The sequence below is a fragment of the Emys orbicularis genome, chromosome 2 (genome assembly GCF_028017835.1).
Source record: "Emys orbicularis isolate rEmyOrb1 chromosome 2, rEmyOrb1.hap1, whole genome shotgun sequence".
NCBI lineage: Eukaryota > Metazoa > Chordata > Testudines > Emydidae > Emys > Emys orbicularis.
Genome location: NC_088684.1, coordinates 299,208,327 through 299,229,073, shown reverse-complemented (window position 1 = coordinate 299,229,073; position 20,747 = coordinate 299,208,327). Strand labels below are relative to the sequence as shown.

The 20,747-nt window shown below is 57.1% G+C and overlaps 1 protein-coding gene across 1 annotated transcript in view; it reads left to right on the top strand.

Moving 5' to 3' along the window:
* KCNH2 (potassium voltage-gated channel subfamily H member 2) overlaps nucleotides 1-20,747 on the top strand; it is a 107,648-nt gene that overhangs the window by 80,826 nt on the left and 6,075 nt on the right. The window contains exons 6-9 of the mRNA XM_065400109.1: nucleotides 12,757-13,188; nucleotides 15,232-15,619; nucleotides 16,098-16,297; nucleotides 20,253-20,505. Coding sequence (XP_065256181.1) covers nucleotides 12,757-13,188; nucleotides 15,232-15,619; nucleotides 16,098-16,297; nucleotides 20,253-20,505 — 1,273 coding nt within the window. The remainder of the gene's footprint in view (nucleotides 1-12,756; nucleotides 13,189-15,231; nucleotides 15,620-16,097; nucleotides 16,298-20,252; nucleotides 20,506-20,747) is intronic.

The window sequence follows — 20,747 nt, the reverse complement described above, 5'->3', positions numbered from 1 at the left end:
TCATGTTCTCAAGACCTTTAATCATTCTTGTTGCTCTTCTCTGGACCCTTTCCAATTTCTCCACATCTTTCTTGAAATGCGGTGCCCAGAACTGGACACAATACTCCAGCTGAGGCCTAACCAGAGCAGAGTAGAGCGGAAGAATGACTTCTCGTGTCTTGCTCACAACACACCTGTTACTACATCCCAGAATCATGTTTGCTTTTTTTGCAACAGCATCACACTGTTGACTCATATTTAGCTTGTGGTCCACTATAACCCCTAGATCCCTTTCTGCCGTACTCCTTCCTAGACAGTCTCTTCCCATTCTGTATGTGTGAAACTGATTTTTTCTTCCTAAATGGAGCACTTTGCATTTGTCTTTGTTAAACTTCATCCTGTTTAACTCAGACCATTTCTCCAATTTGTCCAGATCATTTTGAATTATGACCCTGTCCTCCAAAGCAGTTGCAATCCCTCCCAGTTTGGTATCATCCGCAAACTTAATAAGCGTACTTTCTATGCCAATATCTAAGTCGTTAATGAAGATATTGAACAGAGCCGGTCCCAAAACAGACCCCTGCGGAACCCCACTTGTTATGCCTTTCCAGCAGGATTGGGAACCATTAATAACAACTCTCTGAGTATGGTTATCCAGCCAGTTATGCACCCACCTTATAGTAGCCCCATCTAAATTGTATTTGCCTAGTTTGTCCATAAGAATATCATGCAAGACCGTATCAAATGCCTTACTAAAGTCTAGGTATACCACATCCACAGCTTCTCCCTTATCCACAAGACTCGTTATCCTATCGAAGAAAGCTATCAGATTGGTTTGACATGATTTGTTCTTTACAAATCCATGCTGGCTGTTCCCTATCACCTTACCACCTTCCAAGTGTTTGCAGATGATTTCCTTAATTACTTGCTCCATTATCTTCCCTGGCACAGAAGTTAAACTAACTGGTCTGTAGTTTCCTGGGTTGTTTTTATTTCCCTTTTTATAGATGGGCACTATATTTGCCCTTTTCCAGTCTTCTGGAATCTCTCCCGTCTCCCATGATTTTCCAAAGATAATAGCTAGAGGCTCAGATACCTCCTCTATTAGCTCCTTGAGTATTCTAGGATGCATTTCATCAGGCCCTGGTGACTTGCAGGCATCTAACTTTTCTAAGTGATTTTTAACTTGTTCTTTTTTTATTTTATCTGCTAAACCTACCCCCTTCCCATTAGCATTCACTATGTTAGGCATTCCTTCAGATTTCTCGGTGAAGACCAAAACAAAGAAGTCATTAAGCATCTCTGCCATTTCCAAGTTTCCTGTTACTGTTTCTCCCTCTTCACTAAGCAGTGGGCCTACCCTGTCTTTGGTCTTCCTCTTGTTTCTAATGCATTGATAAAAAGTCTTCTTGTTCCCCTTTATTCCCGTAGCTAGTTTGAGCTCATTTTGTGCCTTTGCCTTTCTAATCTTGCCCCTGCATTCCTGTGTTGTTTGCCTATATTCATCCTTTGTAATCTGTCCTAGTTTCCATTTTTTATATGACTCCTTTTTATTTTTTAGATCATGCAAGATCTCGTGGTTAAGCCAAGGTGGTCTTTTGCCACATTTTCTATCTTTCCTAACCAGCGGAATAGCTTGCTTTTGGGCCCTTAATAGTGTCCCTTTGAAAAACTGCCAACTCTCCTCAGTTGTTTTTCCCCTCAGTCTTGATTCCCATGGGACCTTACCTATCAGCTCTCTGAGCTTACCAAAATCTGCCTTCCTGAAATCCATTGTCTCTGTTTTGCTGTTCTCCTTTCTACCCTTCCTTAGAATTGCAAACTCTGATTTCATGATCACTTTCACCCAAGCTGCCTTCTACTTTCAAATTCTCAACGAGTTCCTCCCTATTTGTTAAAATCAAGTCTAGAACAGCTTCCCCCCCAGTAGCTTTTTCAACCTTCTGAAATAAAAAGTTGTCTGCAATGCAGTCCAAGAATTTGTTGGATAGTCTGTGCCCCGCTGTGTTATTTTCCCAACATATATCCAGATAGTTGAAGTCCCCCATCACCACCAAATCTTGGGCTTTGGATGATTTTGTTAGTTGTTTAAAAAAAGCCTCATCCACCTCTTCCACCTGGTTAGGTGGCCTGTAGTAGACTCCTAGCATGACATCACCCTTGTTTTTTACCCCTTTTAGCCTAACCCAGAGACTCTCAACACTTCCATCTCCTATGTCCATCTCTACCTCAGTCCAAGTGTGTACATTTTTAATATATAAGGCAACACCTCCTCCCTTTTTCCCCTGTCTTTCCTTCCTGAGCAAGCTGTACCCATCCACACCAACATTCCAATCATGTGTATTATCCCACCAAGTTTCAGTGATGCCAACAATGTCATAGTTGTATTTATTTATTAGCACTTCCAGTTCTTCCTGCTTATTACCCATACTTCTCGCATTTGTATATAGGCATCTAAGATACTGGTTTAATCTTTCCTCCCAGTTTTGTCCTGACCCTCCTTTCTCTCTGCCAATATAGTCCACATTCCCTCTCGTTTCCGACCCATCTCCCAGGTCTCCATGTTCCCCACTTACCTGCGGGCTTTGCTCACCTGTCCCCGTCGAACCTAGTTTAAAGCCCTCCTTACTAGGTTAGCCAGTCTGTGTCCAAATAGGGTCTTTCCCCTCCTCGAAAGGTGAACGCCATCTCTGCCTAGCAGTCCTTCCTCAAATAGCATCCCGTGGTCTAGGAAGCCAAAGCCCTCCTGGCGACACCATCTTCGCAGCCAGGCATTCACCTCCATGATGCATCTGTCTCTGCCCGGGCCCCTACCTTTGACAGGAAGAATCGAAGAGAATACCACCTGCGCTCCAAACTCCTTCACCCATACTCCCAGAGCCCTGTAGTCACTCTTGATCCGCTCAGTGTCACACCGCGCAGTATCATTTGTGCCCACATGGATGAGTAGCATGGGGTAGTAGTCAGAGGGCTGGATAATCCTCGACAATGCCTCCGTAACGTCTCGGATACGGGCTCCCGGCAGGCAGCATACCTCCCGAGATGAAATGTCAGGGCGACAGATGGGCGCCTCCGTCCCCCTCAGCAGAGAGTCTCCGACCACCACTACCCTACGTTTTCTATTCGCAGTGGTGGCAGCAGACCTCCCAGCCTTAGGGGTACGAGGCTTCTCCTCCTTTACTGTAGGGGGTGATGCCTTCTTTCCTGTGTCAAGAAGAGCATAACGGTTACCTATTACCACGGCAGGAGGGTTCGGAGCAGGGGTGGAGCACTGCCTGCTGCCAGAAGTAACCAGCTGCCAGTGTCCACCCTGAGCCATCTCCTCCTCCACCAGTGGTGTATCAGCAGTCCTGTGTACTGGGACAGCTACCTCAGCTGTCTCCACATGGATACTGTCCAGGAACTGCTCGTGGATTCGGATGCTCCTCAACCTAGCCACCTCCTCCTGTAGCTCTCCCACCTGCTGCCTGAGAGTTTCCACCAGCAGGCACCTTTCACATTGGATGGTCCCCCCAGCCTGGATATCAGTAAGTGGAAATTGCAAGTTACAGTCTCTGCAAAACCACACCAGGATCTGGGTAGAAGCATCCATGCTCAGGCGCTCTGTCTGGCTACAGGCGCAGGTGGAGGAGACAGAAGCAGTGCTGGCACAGGTGTTGCGGGTCTTCTTAACCATCGTAAGCCTCCCTCTGTCAAACTCCCGTCTGCAGCCCCCTGTCCGCTGACAGGGTTGTTTAAGCAAGAAGTTTTAGGTTTTAAGGGGAATAAAGGGAATACAGACAGAACTGGCAAGGGACCCTCACCCCTTCCCAACTCCCTTGCGAAACTCCCTGTTAGCAGCCCCTGGTCGCAAAAGCTCCCTGGTCGCTTGTGCGCTGCTTATAAAGCCCTGGCCTGTATGAATGCCCCGCCCACTGATTAAGGCTCAGCCAATTACCAGAGGCTTCTAGCTTTCAAACCTTCCTTTGAAGCTCACAGCTTCCAACTGCCAGCCACAGCACACGGTCCTTCAAACAAACAACCAAACAAACAAACAGACTGACAAACACAAGCTCAGCACACAGCAAGTAACCCCCAAACACAAACAAACACACACTACACACAGTCACTTACCCCACAGATGCTGTATTGCTCCTCCTTCACCTGGAGAACTCCCTTGCGAAACTCCCTGTTAGCAGCCCCTGTTCAGTTGCTACAAACTGAAGCTCTGAACAAAGGACTGAGGACCCATCCCAGCGGGGGATGTATTCCAGAGACTTGAGTTGAACCTGCAGTTTATTCTATCGCTGCTACAAGCCTGAACCAAGAACTTTGCCATTACTGTATGTAATTGATTCCATTTAACCAATTCTAACTCTCATCTCTATCTTTTTCCTTTTATGAATAAACCTTTAGATTTTAGATTCTAAAGGATTGGCAACAGCGTGATTTGTGGGTAAGATCTGACTTGTATATTGACCTGGGTCTGGGGCTTGGTCCTTTGGGATCAGGAGAACCTTTTTCTTTTACTGGGGTATTGGTTTTCATAACCATTTGTCCCCATAACGAGTGGCCCTGGTGGTAATACTGGGAAACTGGAGTGTCTAAGGGAATTGCTTGTGAGACTTGTGGTTAGTCAGTGGGGTGAGACCGAAGTCCTCTCTATTTGGCGCCTTAGAGGTGGAAAAACCCCAGCCTGGGGCTGTGACTGCCCTGTTGGAGCAATTTGTCCTAAATTGGCACTCTCAGTTGGGTCCCGCCAGAACCAGCATCGTTACAGGCTGTAATATTGATGCTGTGGGGGAGGGAGTGAGTACCTGGGGGAGGGGCTGTAGTATTGATGCTGCAGGGGGGGGGTGAGTACCTGGGGGAGGGGCTGTAGTATTGATGCTGCGGGGGGCGGCGAGTACCTGGGGGAGGGGCTGTAGTACTGATGCTGCAGGGGGGGCGAGTACCTGGGGGAGGGGCTATAGTACTGTAGCTGTGGGACCCCGGGTGCCGCCATTCCTGCAGGGAGGGGCTCTGACCGTCTGTGCCTCAGGAGCGAATCTGCTGGCGTTGTGGAGCCATGGTGTGATGTTTATGCAAATTCTATAATGAGCTGATTTGCATATGGACCCTCATTTGCGTGTAGCCCTCATGTCTGGCATCAGGCTGTGTCCCCAGCACTGGGAGGCCTGGCCTGTGACAGCCCCACCCCTGTGCAGGGCCAGCCCCCCCGGCCGGTGCACACGCTTGGCGGGGGCCCTTGGGTGGCATGGCTGGCTGGTGCCCTCTGCTGGGCGCCCACCTTGTGTGGGTTGTGGGCAGAGTCCCCCAGTGCTGCCCCGAGGCCAGCAACCCGGGGGGGGGGGGGGGGCTGCTGTGTGGAATGGAGCTCTGCCCATTGGGGAATATTGGCTCTGTACTTGTATCTCATGTGTTTGATTCTGAAGTAGCCTCAGTAAGGCATTTGGTCAGCTTCTTGAGAAGGGACTATTCTCAGTAAGTGCCCAATCAAGAAACACTTAACTGACAATGGGCCTTGGGAGACTCCAATCCACAGGAGAAGTCTTCCTGGGGACGTTCAAGGTAGCATGTGAGCAATGGCTGCCGCCTGTAAACAGGGCCGGCTCTACCATTTTTGCCGCCCCAAGCAAAAAAATAAAAATAAAAAAAAAGCTGCTTGGACTGTGCCGCCCCAACAATGGACAGAGTGCCGCCCCTTAGCATGTGCCGGCCCAGGCACGTGCTTCCACCGCTGGTGCCTGGAGCCGGCCCTGCCTGTAAAGAACTGAGTCACGCATGGACATGTGACTGGCCCATGTGACTCCAGACTCCATTTTGCTGTAATTTTCCACAGTAAGAACAAAGAGGTGTTCTTACACCTGGAAAAGACTATAAAAGGCTGATGCCTCATCTCCATCTTGTCTTCAATCCTGCTTCTTACCTCTGGAGGGACTTTGCTACAAGCTGAAGCTCTGAACAAAGGACTGAGAACCCATCCCAGCTGGGGATGTTCCAGAGACTTTCATAGATTCATAGATTCTAGGACTGGAAGGGACCTCGAGAGGTCATCGAGTCCAGTCCCCTGCCCTCATGGCAGGACCAAATACTGTCTAGACCATCCCTGATAGACATTTATCTAACCTACTCTTAAATATCTGCAGAGATGGAGATTCCACAACCTCCCTAGGCAATTTATTCCAATGTTTAACAACCCTGACAGTGTGACGGAGCAGGGAGCGGGGCAGATTTGACCTGGGAATGTTGCAGGGAGGTTGCATTGGGGATGGGGGACTTCCCTTGAAGGAAGCTACCTGAGCTGTAACCTGAGCCGGGAGGTGGGTTGGCAGAAGTGACACCTTCTGCCCGGGAGACTGAACAAAGGAGAGGAGGAGCAGAGGGGAGGGGGGAGAGAGCTGCTGGAGGAGTTTTTAGTTTCAGTTTGGGCTGGGTGGTGCAACGCAGGGAACCCCAGGCTGGGGTCTAAGCTCCCTGAACCCCCCAGAAGGACTTAACTGAGGGGTCCTGGTTGTACCTACATGCTCTGCGTGGGACTGCGTTCCTGTCATCTAATAAACCTTCTGTTTTACTGGCTGGCTGAGAGTCACGGTGAATCTCAGGAAGAGAGGGGTGCAGGGCCCTGACTCCCCCACACTCCGTGACAACTGGTGGCAGCGGTGGGATCGACTGCACCCCGTGGACGGCGCTTCCTGCAGTAAGTGACTGGGGAGCAGTAAAACAAAGGGTTATTGACGGGGACCAGGCGTGCTGAAGAGTCAGTGAGAGACGGTTATCACCCCTGGGAGTGTGTGACCAGCGAGAAGGACTTTTGCAGTAACTGGGTCCCCCGGGGGATCGTAGCGAGTGGTCCCAGGGGCGGACGAGTCTGCAGCTCGACCCTGGCAGAGAGGTGGTGACCTCGAGAAGGGCTGGCACACTAGGGGTCTCCCTGGAAACTGTGGGGAGCGGTGAGCACACAGGCCTGTGAGTGGCCAGCAGGAAGATGTATGCCAAGCGGCTTAAGAGCGACCTGGTGGAGCTGTGCAAGCAGAGGGGGCTGCGCAGTGGGAAGCTCACCAAAGAACAGCTCATTGCCCAGCTGGAGAAGGGAGATTGCGCGAATAAACTGATCCCTGTCTCTGAGGGAAGCAGCCTGGCAGATGCAGCGCAGGCACCAGTGTCTGTCCCATCTGGGAGTGGTCAGCCGGCTGCTGAGGGCTTCCTGAGACCCCTCCTTCCTATGCCTAGGGGAAGGGTGGGGAGGAGCCCAGCGAATACCGAGGGCGCCGTGACCCCCCCGGCCAGCAGAGGATCCTCCCGGCGAAGCTCGGCATCCGTGGAGCGGAAGTGGCTGGAATGGGAGAAAGAGCTAAAACTGAGAGAGCTGTAGGATCGTGAGAAACAGAGACAGCATGAACGGGAGGAGAATGAGAGACAGCGTCAGCATGAACTGGAGCTGGCGAGGCTGAGGAGCAGCGAACCCCCAGCTGCGGTGAGTGAGGGGCGACCCAAGACTGCACGAAGCTTTGATAAGTGCATCCTGGCCCCACGTAAGGAGGGGGAGGACATGGATGACTTCCTGGATGCCTTTGAGACGGCCTGCGAGCTGCACCAGGTTGATCCTGCGGACAGACTCCGGGTTCTCACCCCCTTACTGGACCCCAAAGCCGTGGCATTGTACCGCCGACTGGAAGAGGCGGAGAGAGGGGACTACGAACTATTCAAAAAGGCCCTGCTACGTGAGTTTGGGCTGATTCCTGAGATGTACCAGGAAAGGTTCTGGAGTCAGGATAAAACCCCTGAGATCTCATATCTGCAACTAGCCGTCCGCATGGAGGGATACACCAGCAAGTGGGCAGATGGGGCCCAGACGAAGGAGGACCTGGTTAAACTGCTGGTACTGGAGCAACTGTATGAGCGGTGCCCATCCGACCTGAGGCTGTGGTTGGTGGACAAAAAGCCAGAGAACCCGCGACACGCAGGGCGGCTGGCCAATGAGTTTGTGAAGAGCCGGTCAGGGGGTGGCAGGGAGGAGTCCCAAAGGAACAGCCCGCCACAATGCAGAGAGAGTGTCACCCGGGGACCTCCCAAAGGGGGAATATGGGGAATCCCCTCCCAAGGGGAATGCCCAGCGTCAGGGACAACCGACCGGCTCGAGGGGACCCACGGGACATGAGCTGCTATTACTGCGGCCGAAGAGGCCACATTCGGGCCCAGTGCCCCAAGCTCAAGGACAAACTGAGCAGACTGAACCCACACCGGGTTAACTTGGTAGAGGCCCAGACGGACGAGGGGCAGGCTTCTCACGCAAGGGGGGCTGGCAGCTTATCAACTGCTCAAGAGAGAGAAGGGCCCCAGGCCAGCTTCTCTGGGGGGCCAGATGCTCCGGACTCAATGTTCTCCGTTTACAGGGTGGGCGCGGGGCTGTCCCTGCGGAGCGAGTGCCTTGTTCCCCTGGAGGTGGATGGGAGGAAGGATACTGGGACACGGGCGCTGAGGTGACACTGGCCCGGCCCGAGGTGGTGGCCCCAGATCAGGTGATGCCCAACACCTTCCTGACCCTGACGGGGGTGGGCGGGACTCCATTCAAGGTGCCCGTGGTGAGGGTACACCTGAAGTGGGGGGCCAAGGAGGGCCCCAAGGACGTGGGAGTGCACCACCATTTGCCCACTGAGGTGTTGATGGGGGGGACCTAGAGGACTGGCCAAGCAACCCCCAGAACGCCTTAGTCGTGACCCGTAGCGAGAGCCGGCGAGGGGCACTACACCCTGACCTTGGGAAGGATGTCACATCGAGGCGCAGAACCCTACCCTGGTGGGGAGGGAACACCCAAGGACAAGGCTCGGGGGGGCTGTGGCTTCCGACCCAGCCGACGAGAGGGAGCAGGTCCCCGTCCCTTCCCCAGCCGCCGAGTTCCAGGCCAAGTTGCAGAAGGACCCCTCCCTGCGGAAGCTAAGGGGCCTGGCTGACCTCAGTGTGGTACAGACCATGAGGAGAGGTTGCAAGGAGAGGTTTCTGTGGGAGAAGGGGTTCCTATACTGAGAATGGGCTCCCCCAGGGGAAGTGGAGTCGTGGGGGATCAGGAGGCAGCTGGTGGTTCCCCAGAAGTTTCGCCACAAGCTACTGTACCTGGCCCATGACATCCCTCTCGCAGGGCACCAGGGAATCCGGCGCACCAGGCAGAGGCTGCTACAGAACTTTTACTGGCCTGGGGTCTTTACCAACGTCCGGCAGTACTGCCGATCCTGTGACCCCTGTCAGAGGGTGGGGAAGGCCGGGACAAGGGGAAAGCGGCTTTGAGACCTTTGCCCATCATAGAGGAGCCTTTCCAGAAGGTGGCCATGGACATAGTGGGACCTCTCAGCAAGACGACCCGGTCGGGGAAGAAATACATTCTGGTGGTGGTAGATTTTGCCACCCGCTACCCCGAGGCAGTGCCCTTCTCGTCCATCGAAGCAGACACTGTGGCAGATGCACTGCTGACCATTTTCAGCCGAGTGGGGTTCCCCAAGGAAGTCGTAACAGACCAAGGGTCCAACTTCATGTCAGCCCTACTCCGGTGCTTGTGGGAGAAATGCGGGGTCTGGCACAACTGGGCCGCAGCGTATCACCCCCAATCCAATGGGCTGGTGGAGAGGTTCAACGGAACGCTAAAGATGATGCTAAAAACATTTATGAACCAGCACCCGCAGGACTGGGACAAGTACTTACCTCACCTGCTGTTCGCGTACAGGGAGGTACCCCAGGAGTCTACCGGGTTTTCGCCTTTCGAATTGTTATATGGAAGGCGGGTAAGGGGGCCCCTGGACCTGATGAGGGACGAATGGGAGGGGAAGGCCACTCCTGATGGAGAGTCGGTGGTGGAGTATGTCCTGACCTTCCGGGAAAGACTTGCCGAGCTAATGGGCCTGGCCAGGAAGAATCTGGCCAGAGCCCAGAGGAAGCAGAAGGTCTGGTATGACTGCAAGACGCGGGCCCGTGCCTTCGCCACCGGGGATCAGGTGATGGTCCTCATCCCCGTGAGAAAAAACAAACTCCAGGCCGCCTGGGAAGGGCCCTTCAAGGTTGTCAAGCAGCTAAATGAGGTAAACTATGTGGTGGAGTTGTCGAACCGGGCGCACCATGTGAATATGATGAAGCCATATTATGACGGGGGAATGTGGTATTGGCCATGTGTGGACATTGGGAGGAGCAGGGAGATGACCCTTTAGTAGATCTATTCCCTGGGACAAGAGCTGGTTTCCCCCTGGAAGCAATTCCCCTCTCTGATCAGCTGACCCCGGCCCAGCAAGCTGAGATCAGAGGGGTGCTGCATCTGTACCAACAGCTGTTTTCCAACCAGCCTGGACGCACTAATCTGACTGTCCACCGGGTGCAGACAGGATCGCACCCGCCTATAAAATGCTCCCCCTTCCGAGTCACAGGGAAAACTGCTCAGGACCTGGAAAGAGAGGTCAGGGACATGCTGGCTTTGGGGGTGATCTAGCCGTCTTCCAGTCCTTGGGCCTCGCCGGTGGTGCTGGTCCCCCAAAAGGACGGGTCGATCCGGTTCTGTGTGGACTATCGGAAGCTCAATGCCATCACTGTAGCCGATGCCTACCCCATGCCCAGGCCGGACGAGCTCCTAGACAAGCTGGGAGGCGCTCGGTACCTTACCACCATGGATCTTACAAAGGGCTACCGGCAAGTGCCGCTGGATGCAGATGCCAGGCTGAAATTGGCCTTTATCACCCCTCTGGGGCTCTATGAGTTCCTGACCCTGCCTTTCGGCCTCAAGGGAGCGCCGGCCACCTTCCAGCGCCTGGTGGATCAGCTACTGAGGGGGATGGAGAGTTTTGCCGTGGCGTATATTGATGACATCTGCGTCTTTAGCCAGACATGGGAGGACCACATGTCCCAGGTTAGACAAGTGCTAAACAGACTCCAGGAGGCTGGGCTGACCGTAAAAGCTGAGAAGTACAAGGTGGGGATGGCTGAAGTATCCTACCTAGGTCACCGGGTGGGGAGCGGCTGCCTAAAGCCGGAACCAGCCGAAGTGGAGGTGATCAGAGACTGGCCCGCTCCGCAAACCAAAAATCAGGTCCAAGCCTTTATTGGGATGAAGTCCTTGCTTTTTCCAGTACATTTTCAATGGATATCTCTGATAGATCCAAGGGAAGCTTCTCTGGGGGGCCGGAGAAGCTGCCCAAAAGGTTTACTAAGGTTATTTAAAAGCAAACCAGTACAGAGCCAATATTAATAACTTCGAATACAACAATGACACATGCATACAAATAGGAGGAATAGATTCAGTAGATCATAACCTTTACAGAGATAGGCTACATGTGCCATGTAACATAAAACATATTCCAGTTATGTCACATATACGTTCATAAGCATATTCCATAAAGCCTTATTGGGGGCACCGTCACAGACAGTATAGCACCAATAATTGTAACTTTAAATACAAAAATGATCCATGCACCCAGAGAGCATAATCATAACCAGCCAACCAGAACCTTGTCATAGACACCTTATTTGACCCCCTTTGTACAAGATTTGGTGCCTCTACAGGACCTTGGTTGCAACAATGATCTATACGGTCCCAGTTCATGTCAGTAACCTCACAGTTCAGCAGCGCAGCTGCTTCCGAATTAATGCTCCTGGCGCACCGGCAGCCCCCCGTGCTCCTGGGCAGGGGCCCAGTGTGTGTGGCCATCACCCCCACACACCCCAGACACAGCTGATGTGCTGCCCGGGTGCTCGAGAGGTGCAGGGCCGTCTGTCTGTGGGGTCCTCAGCACCGGCCCTCAGACCCACCCTGCACTGGGTGCAGCTCTTAGATGGGGGGCAGCAAAGGACGGTCCAGGGACGCAGAGACCAGGCCTGGGAGCACCATCCCCTCTCAGTCAGTGCTGGCCCCAGTGCAGTGGTAGGAGGCACTGGGCCAAAGGGAGTGAGGGGGGAGGGATAGCTCAGGGGTTTGAGCATTGGCCTGCTAACCCCAGGGTTGTGAGTTTAATCCTTGAGGGGGCCACTTAGGGATCGGGGGCAAAATCAGTACTTGGTCCTGCTAGTGAAGGCAGGGGGCTGGACTCAATGACCTTTCAAGGTCCCTTCCAGTTCTAGGAGATAGGATATCTCCATTAATTTAATTTTTAATTTATTTAATTTAAATTTAGGGGCTCAGCAGGGGGCACCGTACTGGAGGGGGCAGCTCATCAGGGGGCATCGTTCTTGGGGAGTGGACGGGGGCTCAGCGGGGGGGTGCTGTGTTTGGGGAGTGGATGGGGGGGTGCCGTGCTCAGGGAGCAGGGTGGGGGGCTCAGCCGGGGGCACCGTGCTCAGGGAATGGGGGGATTCAGGGGGGAGGTGCCGTGCTCAGGGAGTGGACGGGGGCCGAGTGGGCAGCGTGGTCCTCAGGGAGCGGGCGGGCTCTCGGGCAGGTTGGAGCATTGCATGCTGGGAGCCCGGCTCAGGGAGTGGACGGGGGCCGAGCGGGCGGCGTGGTACTCAGGGAGCGGGCGGGGTCTCGGGCAGGCTGGAGCATTGCATGCTGGGAGCCCGGCTCAGGGAGTGGACGGGGGCCGAGCGGGCGGCGTGGTACTCAGGGAGCGGGCGGGGTCTCGGGCAGGCTGGAGCATTGCATGCTGGGAGCCCGGCTCAGGGAGTGGACGGGGGCCGAGCGGGCGGCGTGGTACTCAGGGAGCGGGCGGGCTCTCGGGCAGGCTGGAGCATTGCATGCTGGGATCCCGGCTCTGGGTGTGCCGCGTGATGCCCATGGCCCTGCCCAGCAGGCTCGTCGCCCGGCTCCCCAGCCCCGTGTCCCCGCAGGTCCTGTCCCTCGGGGCCGATGTGCTCCCGGAGTACAAGCTGCAGGCACCGCGCATCCACAAATGGACCATCCTGCACTACAGCCCCTTCAAGGCGGTGTGGGACTGGCTCATCCTGCTGCTGGTCATCTACACGGCCGTCTTCACGCCCTACTCGGCCGCCTTCCTGCTCAACGATCAGCAGGAGGACTTGCGGCACACCTGCGGCTACTCCTGCAGCCCGCTCTTCGTGGTGGACCTGCTGGTGGACATCATGTTCCTCATCGACATTGTCATCAACTTCCGCACCACCTACGTCAACTCCAACGAGGAGGTGGTGAGCCACCCGGGCCGCATCGCCATCCACTACTTCAAGGGCTGGTTCCTCATCGACATGGTGGCCGCCATCCCCTTCGACCTGCTCATCTTCGGCTCCGGCTCCGGCTCCGAGGAGGTAACGACCGCGCTGGTCCTGGGGCGACTCCAGCCCTGCCGTGGGGGTGGGGGGCTGGCCCCACCCCTGTATAACCCAGGCCCTCTCCAGCCCCGCCCCGTCTGATCCAATCCTGCCCCCGTCCAACCCAGGTACTTCCCAGCCCCACTCCCATCTAAGCCACCCACCTTCCAGCCCAGCCCTGTCCCGCCCAGCCGCCTTCCAGCTTAGCCCCCTGTCACGGACCTACAGGCTCGGGGCTGCGCCCCCAGCTTTGGGACGGTCTCTGGGAGGCCCCTTCACTGGGCCAGCCCCCCTGGGGGTCCCGCTCTGCCTCCAGGGTGAGCCACGCGACCTCACCACCCCCTAGACTGGCCCTCTGGGCCTGCAGCCCCCCCGCAAGCTCCGGGCAGCGAGTCCCCCGGAGATACCCCTGAGGGAGACTCGGCCGCTCGCAGGGATCAGGGCCCCTCGCCCAGCCCTGGCAGGGACACTCCCAGCGCGGGCACAGCCAGGTTCAGTCGTTAGCGGGCGCCCGGCCTAGGGGCCTTAGGGCAGCCCGGGACAATGAAGGGTGAAGCAGGGTCCATCCTGGCCAGCCCCGAGCCCAGTCCGGCTGTGGGGAACCCTGGGGTCTGGCTCCGTCTGTCTGTGCGGCCTCCTTGGTCAGACTCCAGGTGAGAGCCCGACTGCTTCCCACAGCCCCACGTAACCCCCCCTCCCCCAGCCCTGTGATCCCGAGCTGGGGGCTGTAGCTCAGGGGGGTCCAGATCTCTCTGGGGCGTGGGTTGCTGGGTGTCCACGTCCTGGCCATTGGATTTGCCATTGTCCTCTCATGCTGCACTGCTATGGGGTTAGGGCCCCGGCAGCTAGCGACTCCCAGCCTGCCCTGAGAGCAGACAGGCCTTCCCCCTCCCCAGGTAACAGTGCAGCATGTGGGGAAACTGAGGCACACACAGCCTTCATAAAGATATTGTGAACAAGATCATAGAATCACAGAGTCGTAGGGCTGGGAGGGACCTCGAGAGGTCACCTAATCCAGTCCCCTGCACGCGGGGCAGGACTAAGTATTCTCTAGACCAGGGGTTCTCAAACAGGGTCGGGACCCCCCCAGGGGTGGCCAACCTGAGTCTGAGAAGGAGCCAGAATTTGCCAATGTACATTGCCAAAGAGCCACAGTAATATGTCAGCAGCCCCCCATCCGTTCCCCCATCCCACTCCCAGCGCCTCCCACCCATCGGCAGCCCCACCGATCAGCACCTCCGCCTCCATCCCTGCACCTCCGGATCAGCTGTTTCATGGCGTGCAGGAGGCTTTGTGGGGGGAGGAGCGAGGGCACAGCCGGCTCAGGGGAGGGGGCGGGAAGGGGTCGAGTGGGGGCAGGGCCTGGGGCAGAGGCAGGGGTTGAGCAGCACATTGGAAAGTTGGCGCCTGTAGCTCCAGCCCCAGTGTCGGTGCCTGTACAAGGAGCTGCATGTTAACCCCTGAAGAGCCGCATGCGGCTCCGGAGCCCCAGGTTGGCCGCCACTGGCTCAGGGGGTCGCGAGGTTAAGTGCAGGGTCGCCCCCAAGCCCCGCTTCGCCGGTAGCATCTCTAATGGTGTTAAATATTCAAACCATGGTTGTAATGTATAAGGGGGGTCGCACTCGGAGCCTGGCTGTGAAAGGGGTCGGTCACCAGGACAAACATTTGAGAGCCGCTGGCAGGTGTTTTAATGTGCATTAATCTGACTAACCACCAGGCCAGCTGGGGCCAGGGTGGGGATTGCATTCCCCAGATGGGGCTGTATCCTGGGGCGCAGAGGCTCGGGGAAGGACCTGGGGGCTGTGGGGAAAGCAGCTGAACACGGGCGTCTCTAACAGCCCTACTCTGGCTCAGCCAGCCGGGACGGATGCAGGGGCTCCGGGGGGAGCCCAGCCCTGGACTCTGTGGGAGGCTGGACAGGCTGGGCCGGATGCAGGGGCCACAGGGGGAGCCCAGCCCTGGGCTCTGCGGGACGCCGGCCGGGGGGAGCAGAATGGTCCCTGTGGCTTTGACCCCTGCCCCTCTCTGCTCTGCCCTCAGACCACCACGCTGATCGGGCTGCTGAAGACGGCCCGGCTGCTGCGGCTGGTGCGCGTAGCCCGTAAGCTGGACCGCTACTCGGAGTACGGGGCAGCCGTGCTCTTCCTGCTCATGTGCACCTTCGCCCTCATCGCCCACTGGCTGGCCTGCATCTGGTATGCCATCGGCAACATGGAGCAGCAGAGCATCGGCTGGCTGCACGCGCTGGGCGACCAGATTGGCAAGCCCCTGAACCGCAGCGTCCCACTGCAGGGGCCCAGCATCAAGGACAAGTACGTCACCGCGCTTTACTTCACCTTCAGCAGCCTGACCAGTGTGGGCTTCGGCAACGTCTCCCCCAACACCAACTCCGAGAAGATCTTCTCCATCTGCGTCATGCTCATCGGCTGTGAGTGGGGGCCGGGCGCTGCCTGCACGTGCCCTGCCTGCGTCTGCCCTGCCTGCCCCCTGCCTGCCCCTTGCCTACGCCCACCTGCCCCCTGCCGCCCCCTGCCTGCACCCGCCCGCTGCCCTGCCTGCCCCTGCCCCCTGCCTGCGCCCGCCCCCTGCCCGCCGACCCACCCCCTGCGCCCGCCCTGCCTGCCTGCCCTGCCTGCACCCGCCCCCTTCCAGCCCGCCCCCAGCCTGCACCCGTCCTGCCTGTGCCTGCCCCCTGCCTGCCACCACTCACTCCCTGCCTCACCCACACCTGCGTCTGCCTCTCGCCCGTCCCCTGCCTGCCCCATCCCACCCACCCCAGGGGACCATGCTGGGAGGCGTGGCGGGGAAGGGGGTTGCGTATGTGTGTGTGTGCGTGAGCACGTATGTGTGTGCTCGTGCACGTGTGTGTGCGTCCGCATGCTCACCTGCTGCCTCTCTGCCTCCAGCCCTGATGTACGCCAGCATCTTCGGGAACGTCTCGGCCATCATCCAGCGCCTCTACTCGGGCACCGCCCGCTACCACACCCAGATGCTGCGGGTCCGCGAGTTCATCCGCTTTCACCAGATCCCCAACCCGCTGCGCCAGCGCCTGGAGGAGTATTTCCAGCACGCCTGGTCCTACACCAACGGCATCGACATGAACGCGGTGAGCTGCGGCACGGCCCCTGCACTCAGCACGGCCGGCTCCCCGATTCACCCAGCGCCCCCGACGGACCCCGCGGCACGGCCCCTGCACTCAGCACGGCCGGCTCCCCGATTCACCCAGCGCCCCCGACGGATCCCGCGGCACGGCCCCTGCACTCAGCACGGCCGGCTCCCCGATTCACCAGCGCCCCCGACGGACCCCGCGGCACGGCCCCTGCACTCACCACGGCCGGCTCCCCGATTCACCCAGCGCCCCCGACGGACCCCGCGGCACGTCCCCTGCACTCAGCACGGCCCCTGCACTCAGCACGGCCGGCTCCCTGATTCACCCAGCGCCCCCGACGGACCCCGCGGCACGGCCCCTGCACTCACCACGGCCGGCTCCCCGATTCACCCAGCGCCCCCTCACCCACTGCACCCGCCCTGTAGGAGCACTTCCCACATTCTGGGTGTCTCGGAGTCACAGCCCGGTGCCCTGGGGCTCCTCGGTATGAAGCCAGCCAGGACTATGGGGTGGGCGACTCCTCTCGGGACTGTCCAGGGCATGGAGCCTCCTGGGCTACGGGCTCCCCGGGTCTGACCTCGGAGCATTCAGCCCCCTGGTCTCACCGTGCGCTTCCCACAGCGGGGCCACCTGGCTGGGACCCCTGGGGAAGCCAGAGGGGCCCTGCCCCCCACGCCGCAGGCAGCCGTGACTCCCAGCCAGCGTGTGACACAGACATGTTATGTCACCTGGTCGCATCCGCCTTCCTGGCTCTCAGGTTCCGAAGGGCACCATCCATCTCTTACATGCAGGCACCTGGAGCAGCCTTCCCTGCCCCCGAGGGTCTCAGCAAAGGTCACACACCCTGGAACAAAGCGGCCTTTGGCGGGACACAACTGAGAGTATCAACTCAGGACAAATTGCTTAGAGCAGGGCAGTCACAGCCCCAGGCTGGGTGTCCTTTATTACTAACACAAACCAAACCAGACAGACTAAGAGGACTTTGGTCTCACCCCACTGGCTAACCACAAGTAGCACAAGCAATTCCCTTAGATGCTCCAGTTTCCCAGTATCACCACCAGTGCCACTCGTTATGGGGACGAATGGTTATGAAAACCAATACCCCAGTAAAAGAAAAAGGTTCTCCCGATCCCAGAGGACCAAGCCCCAGACCCAGGTCAATATACAAGTCAGATCTTACCCACAAATCACGCTGTTGCCAATCCTTTAGATCTAAAATCTAGAGGTTTATTGATAAAAGAAAAAAGATAGAGATGAGAGTTAGAATTGGTTAAATGGAATCAATTACATCCAGTAATGGCAAAGTTCTTGGTTCAGGCTTGTAGCAGTGATAGAATAAACTGCAGGTTCAAATCAAGTCTCTGGAATATCCCCAGCTGGGATGGGTCATTCAGTCCTTTGTTCAGAGCTTCAGTTTGTAGCAAAGTCCCTCCAGAGGAAAGAAGCAGGATTGAAGACAAGATGGAGGAGTTTCCATGGCCTTTTATATTCTCTCTCTTGTGGGCGGAAACCCCTTGGTTCTCCTGTGCAAAATCACAGTAACAAGATGGAGTTTGCAGTCACCTGGGCAAGTCCCACGTCTATGAATGATTCAGTTTTTGCAGGCCGACGCCATTGTATACATGTTAGTTTGAACGTTCCCAGGAAAGCTCAGATATGGATTGGCATCTCCCAAAGTTCAGTGTCACTTCAGTGTTTCTTGATTGGGCACTTACTGAGAATTGTCCCTCCCTAAGAAGCTGCCCAAATGCTTCACTGAGGCTATTTAGAATCAAACACACTGAGATACAAGTACAGAGCCAATATTCATACCTTCAAATACAAAAATGATACACGCACACAGACAGCATCATCATAACCAGCAAATCATAACCTCTTCATAGACTCCTCACACGACAACCCTTGTACAATATTTGCTGCAAATCTATAACAGTGGTTGCAACAATGATCTATACGGTCACCGTTCATGTCAATAACGTCACACACCCTTATCCCCACCACCTGGGCTATGGTGCAATACACAGGGAAACTGAGGCACACCCAGTATTCATGCAGAACAGTTACTCACGTACAACATCAAAAGGGGAAAACCCCACTTCATCCCACCTGGTCCTGCACCATGGGCATGGCATGAGCTCAGCACCCCGCCCTATGCACGGTGCCCACACCCCCGTCATGCCAGCCCCAGGCCTGGACTCTGGACACCCCAGAACTGGGTGACTGGCAGCAAACAGCACCATGGGCAGAGGGGCACTCGTTCCGCAACACACCCGCAGGCTGTGCCACCTCCCTCTGCCCATCCCCAGGGCCAGGCGCAGCGCCCTGGGCACTGAGACGTAATGGCCCTGCAGAGCCCCCCACACCTGCAGCACGTGTGCGCGCACACACAGATACACACCCCGCACAGCCAGAGACGTACAGACACACACAGACAGACACACACACCCCACTGCACAGAGACTCACAACACACATCCCTGCACTGCCAGAGATGTACAGACACATACCCACAGACACACACACCTCTACACAGAGACACACACACACACACACACACCCCTTCACAGCTAGGCACACACACACCTCTACACAGCCAGGGATGTACAGACACACACAGAGACGTACAGACCCATACACACACATATACACACACAGACACATGAGCACACCCACCCACACCTATATACCCGTTGTCACGGACTCACAGGTCGTGCCCCCTCTTGGCCCCATGCAGTCCATGGGGGGAGCCCCTTTCAGTGCGACAGCCCTTCTCGGGGGTCCACTCTCTCCCGGGGTCAGGCCCCTCCACCTCCTGGAGCTGCACCTCTCTGAGCCTGAGCACGTCCGTCTCTCACCGTGGGCCCCCTCAGGGAGTCCACTCGCTCTGGACCCCCGGGGCCTCCACCCCCCGAAGGGGACTATGTCCCCTGTTCTCTAGACCGGAGTGACTCTCAGCCAGCATAACACAGGAGGGGTTATTGAGCGTTGAACACAGCACAGGAAACTCTCAGGGCCTCAGGCCTGGCCTCCCTCAGCCCAGCACATCCCAGTCTCTCTGCATCCAGGTATAATAATAAATAAATTATAATAAATTAATGGAGATATCCTATCTCCTAGAACTGGAAGGGACCTTGAAAGGTCATCAAGTCCAGCCCCCTGCCTTCACTAGCAGGACCAAGTACTGATTTTGCCCCAGATCCCTAAGTGGCCCCCTCAAGGATTGAACTCACAACCCTGGGTTTGTGAGTTCACAAAGGTGGGCTCTGCCTGCTCCCCCTCTCCAGCCCCGAGCCCCCCTGCTCCCAGCTGGGCATCTGAGATCCCCGGCCCCAGGCCCCGCCTCTGTCCATTGTCTTCTCTCCAGGGAAACAGGGTCGTAAACCGGGGCCTCCTCTCCTGCTTCTGTCCTCTGGCTGGAACCGGCTGGTCAGGTCACTGGGGTCCTCTCTCCGCAGCCCATTGTCCTCCCACTGGCCAGAACCAGCTGCGTCTCCTCAGCTGGGCCTCCGGGTCACCAGGTCACCAGTCGCTGGGGTGTCCCTCCTCCAGGCCATTGGCTGGGGTCCCAAGTCCCCTCTCCGGTCCTCTGTACCAACACACTCCCTCTCCCCTCACCTCGTTAAACCAGTAACACCCAGGGAAACTGAGTCCCACCCGCTCTGCATGCAAACCATTGGAAAAACAAGGAAAAAACAAGAAAATCCCCCACTTCGTCACACCCACGCACAATTGCATACACCTACACCCCACACACTCACACACAAACCCAGAGACACACACACATACACACACAGAGCCACAACCAATCCAAATGGCCCATGCAGACCAGCACACGGCCATGGGCACAGCCGTCTGTGCCAGCCCCCCCTGGTGCCCACGGCGAGCCCCTGCGCTCTCTGCCCCCGCTGCGCGGTGCCCTCCCTGGTAATGGGGTCTCTCCCACCCGCCCGCAGGTGCTGAAGGGCTTCCCCGAGTGCCTGCAAGCTGACATCTGCCTGCACCTCAACCGCAGCCTGCTGCAGAGCTGCCGACCCTTCCAGGGGGCCAGCAAGGGCTGCCTGCGCGCCCTGGCCATGAAGTTCAAGACCACGCACGCCCCGCCCGGCGACACGCTGGTGCATGCCGGCGATGTGCTCACCGCGCTCTACTTCATCTCCCGCGGCTCCATCGAGATCCTGCGCCGCGACATGGTGGTGGCCATCCTCGGTGAGGGGGCGGGCGCTGCCGGGCAGGCAGGGTGGTGGGCGCTGCGGGGTGAGGGGGGCGGATGCCGCCAGCTGGGGGGGGGAGCTACCAGCGGGAGAGGGGCACTGCTAACTGGGGGTGGGCACTGCCAGGTGTGTGGGGAGGTGCTGGACGGGCGGTGCCAGACTGGGGGGGAGCTGTGGGGGGCAGTGGATGCTGCCAGTGGGGGGGGGCAGTGCCAGCCAGGGTGAGGCACTGCTGAC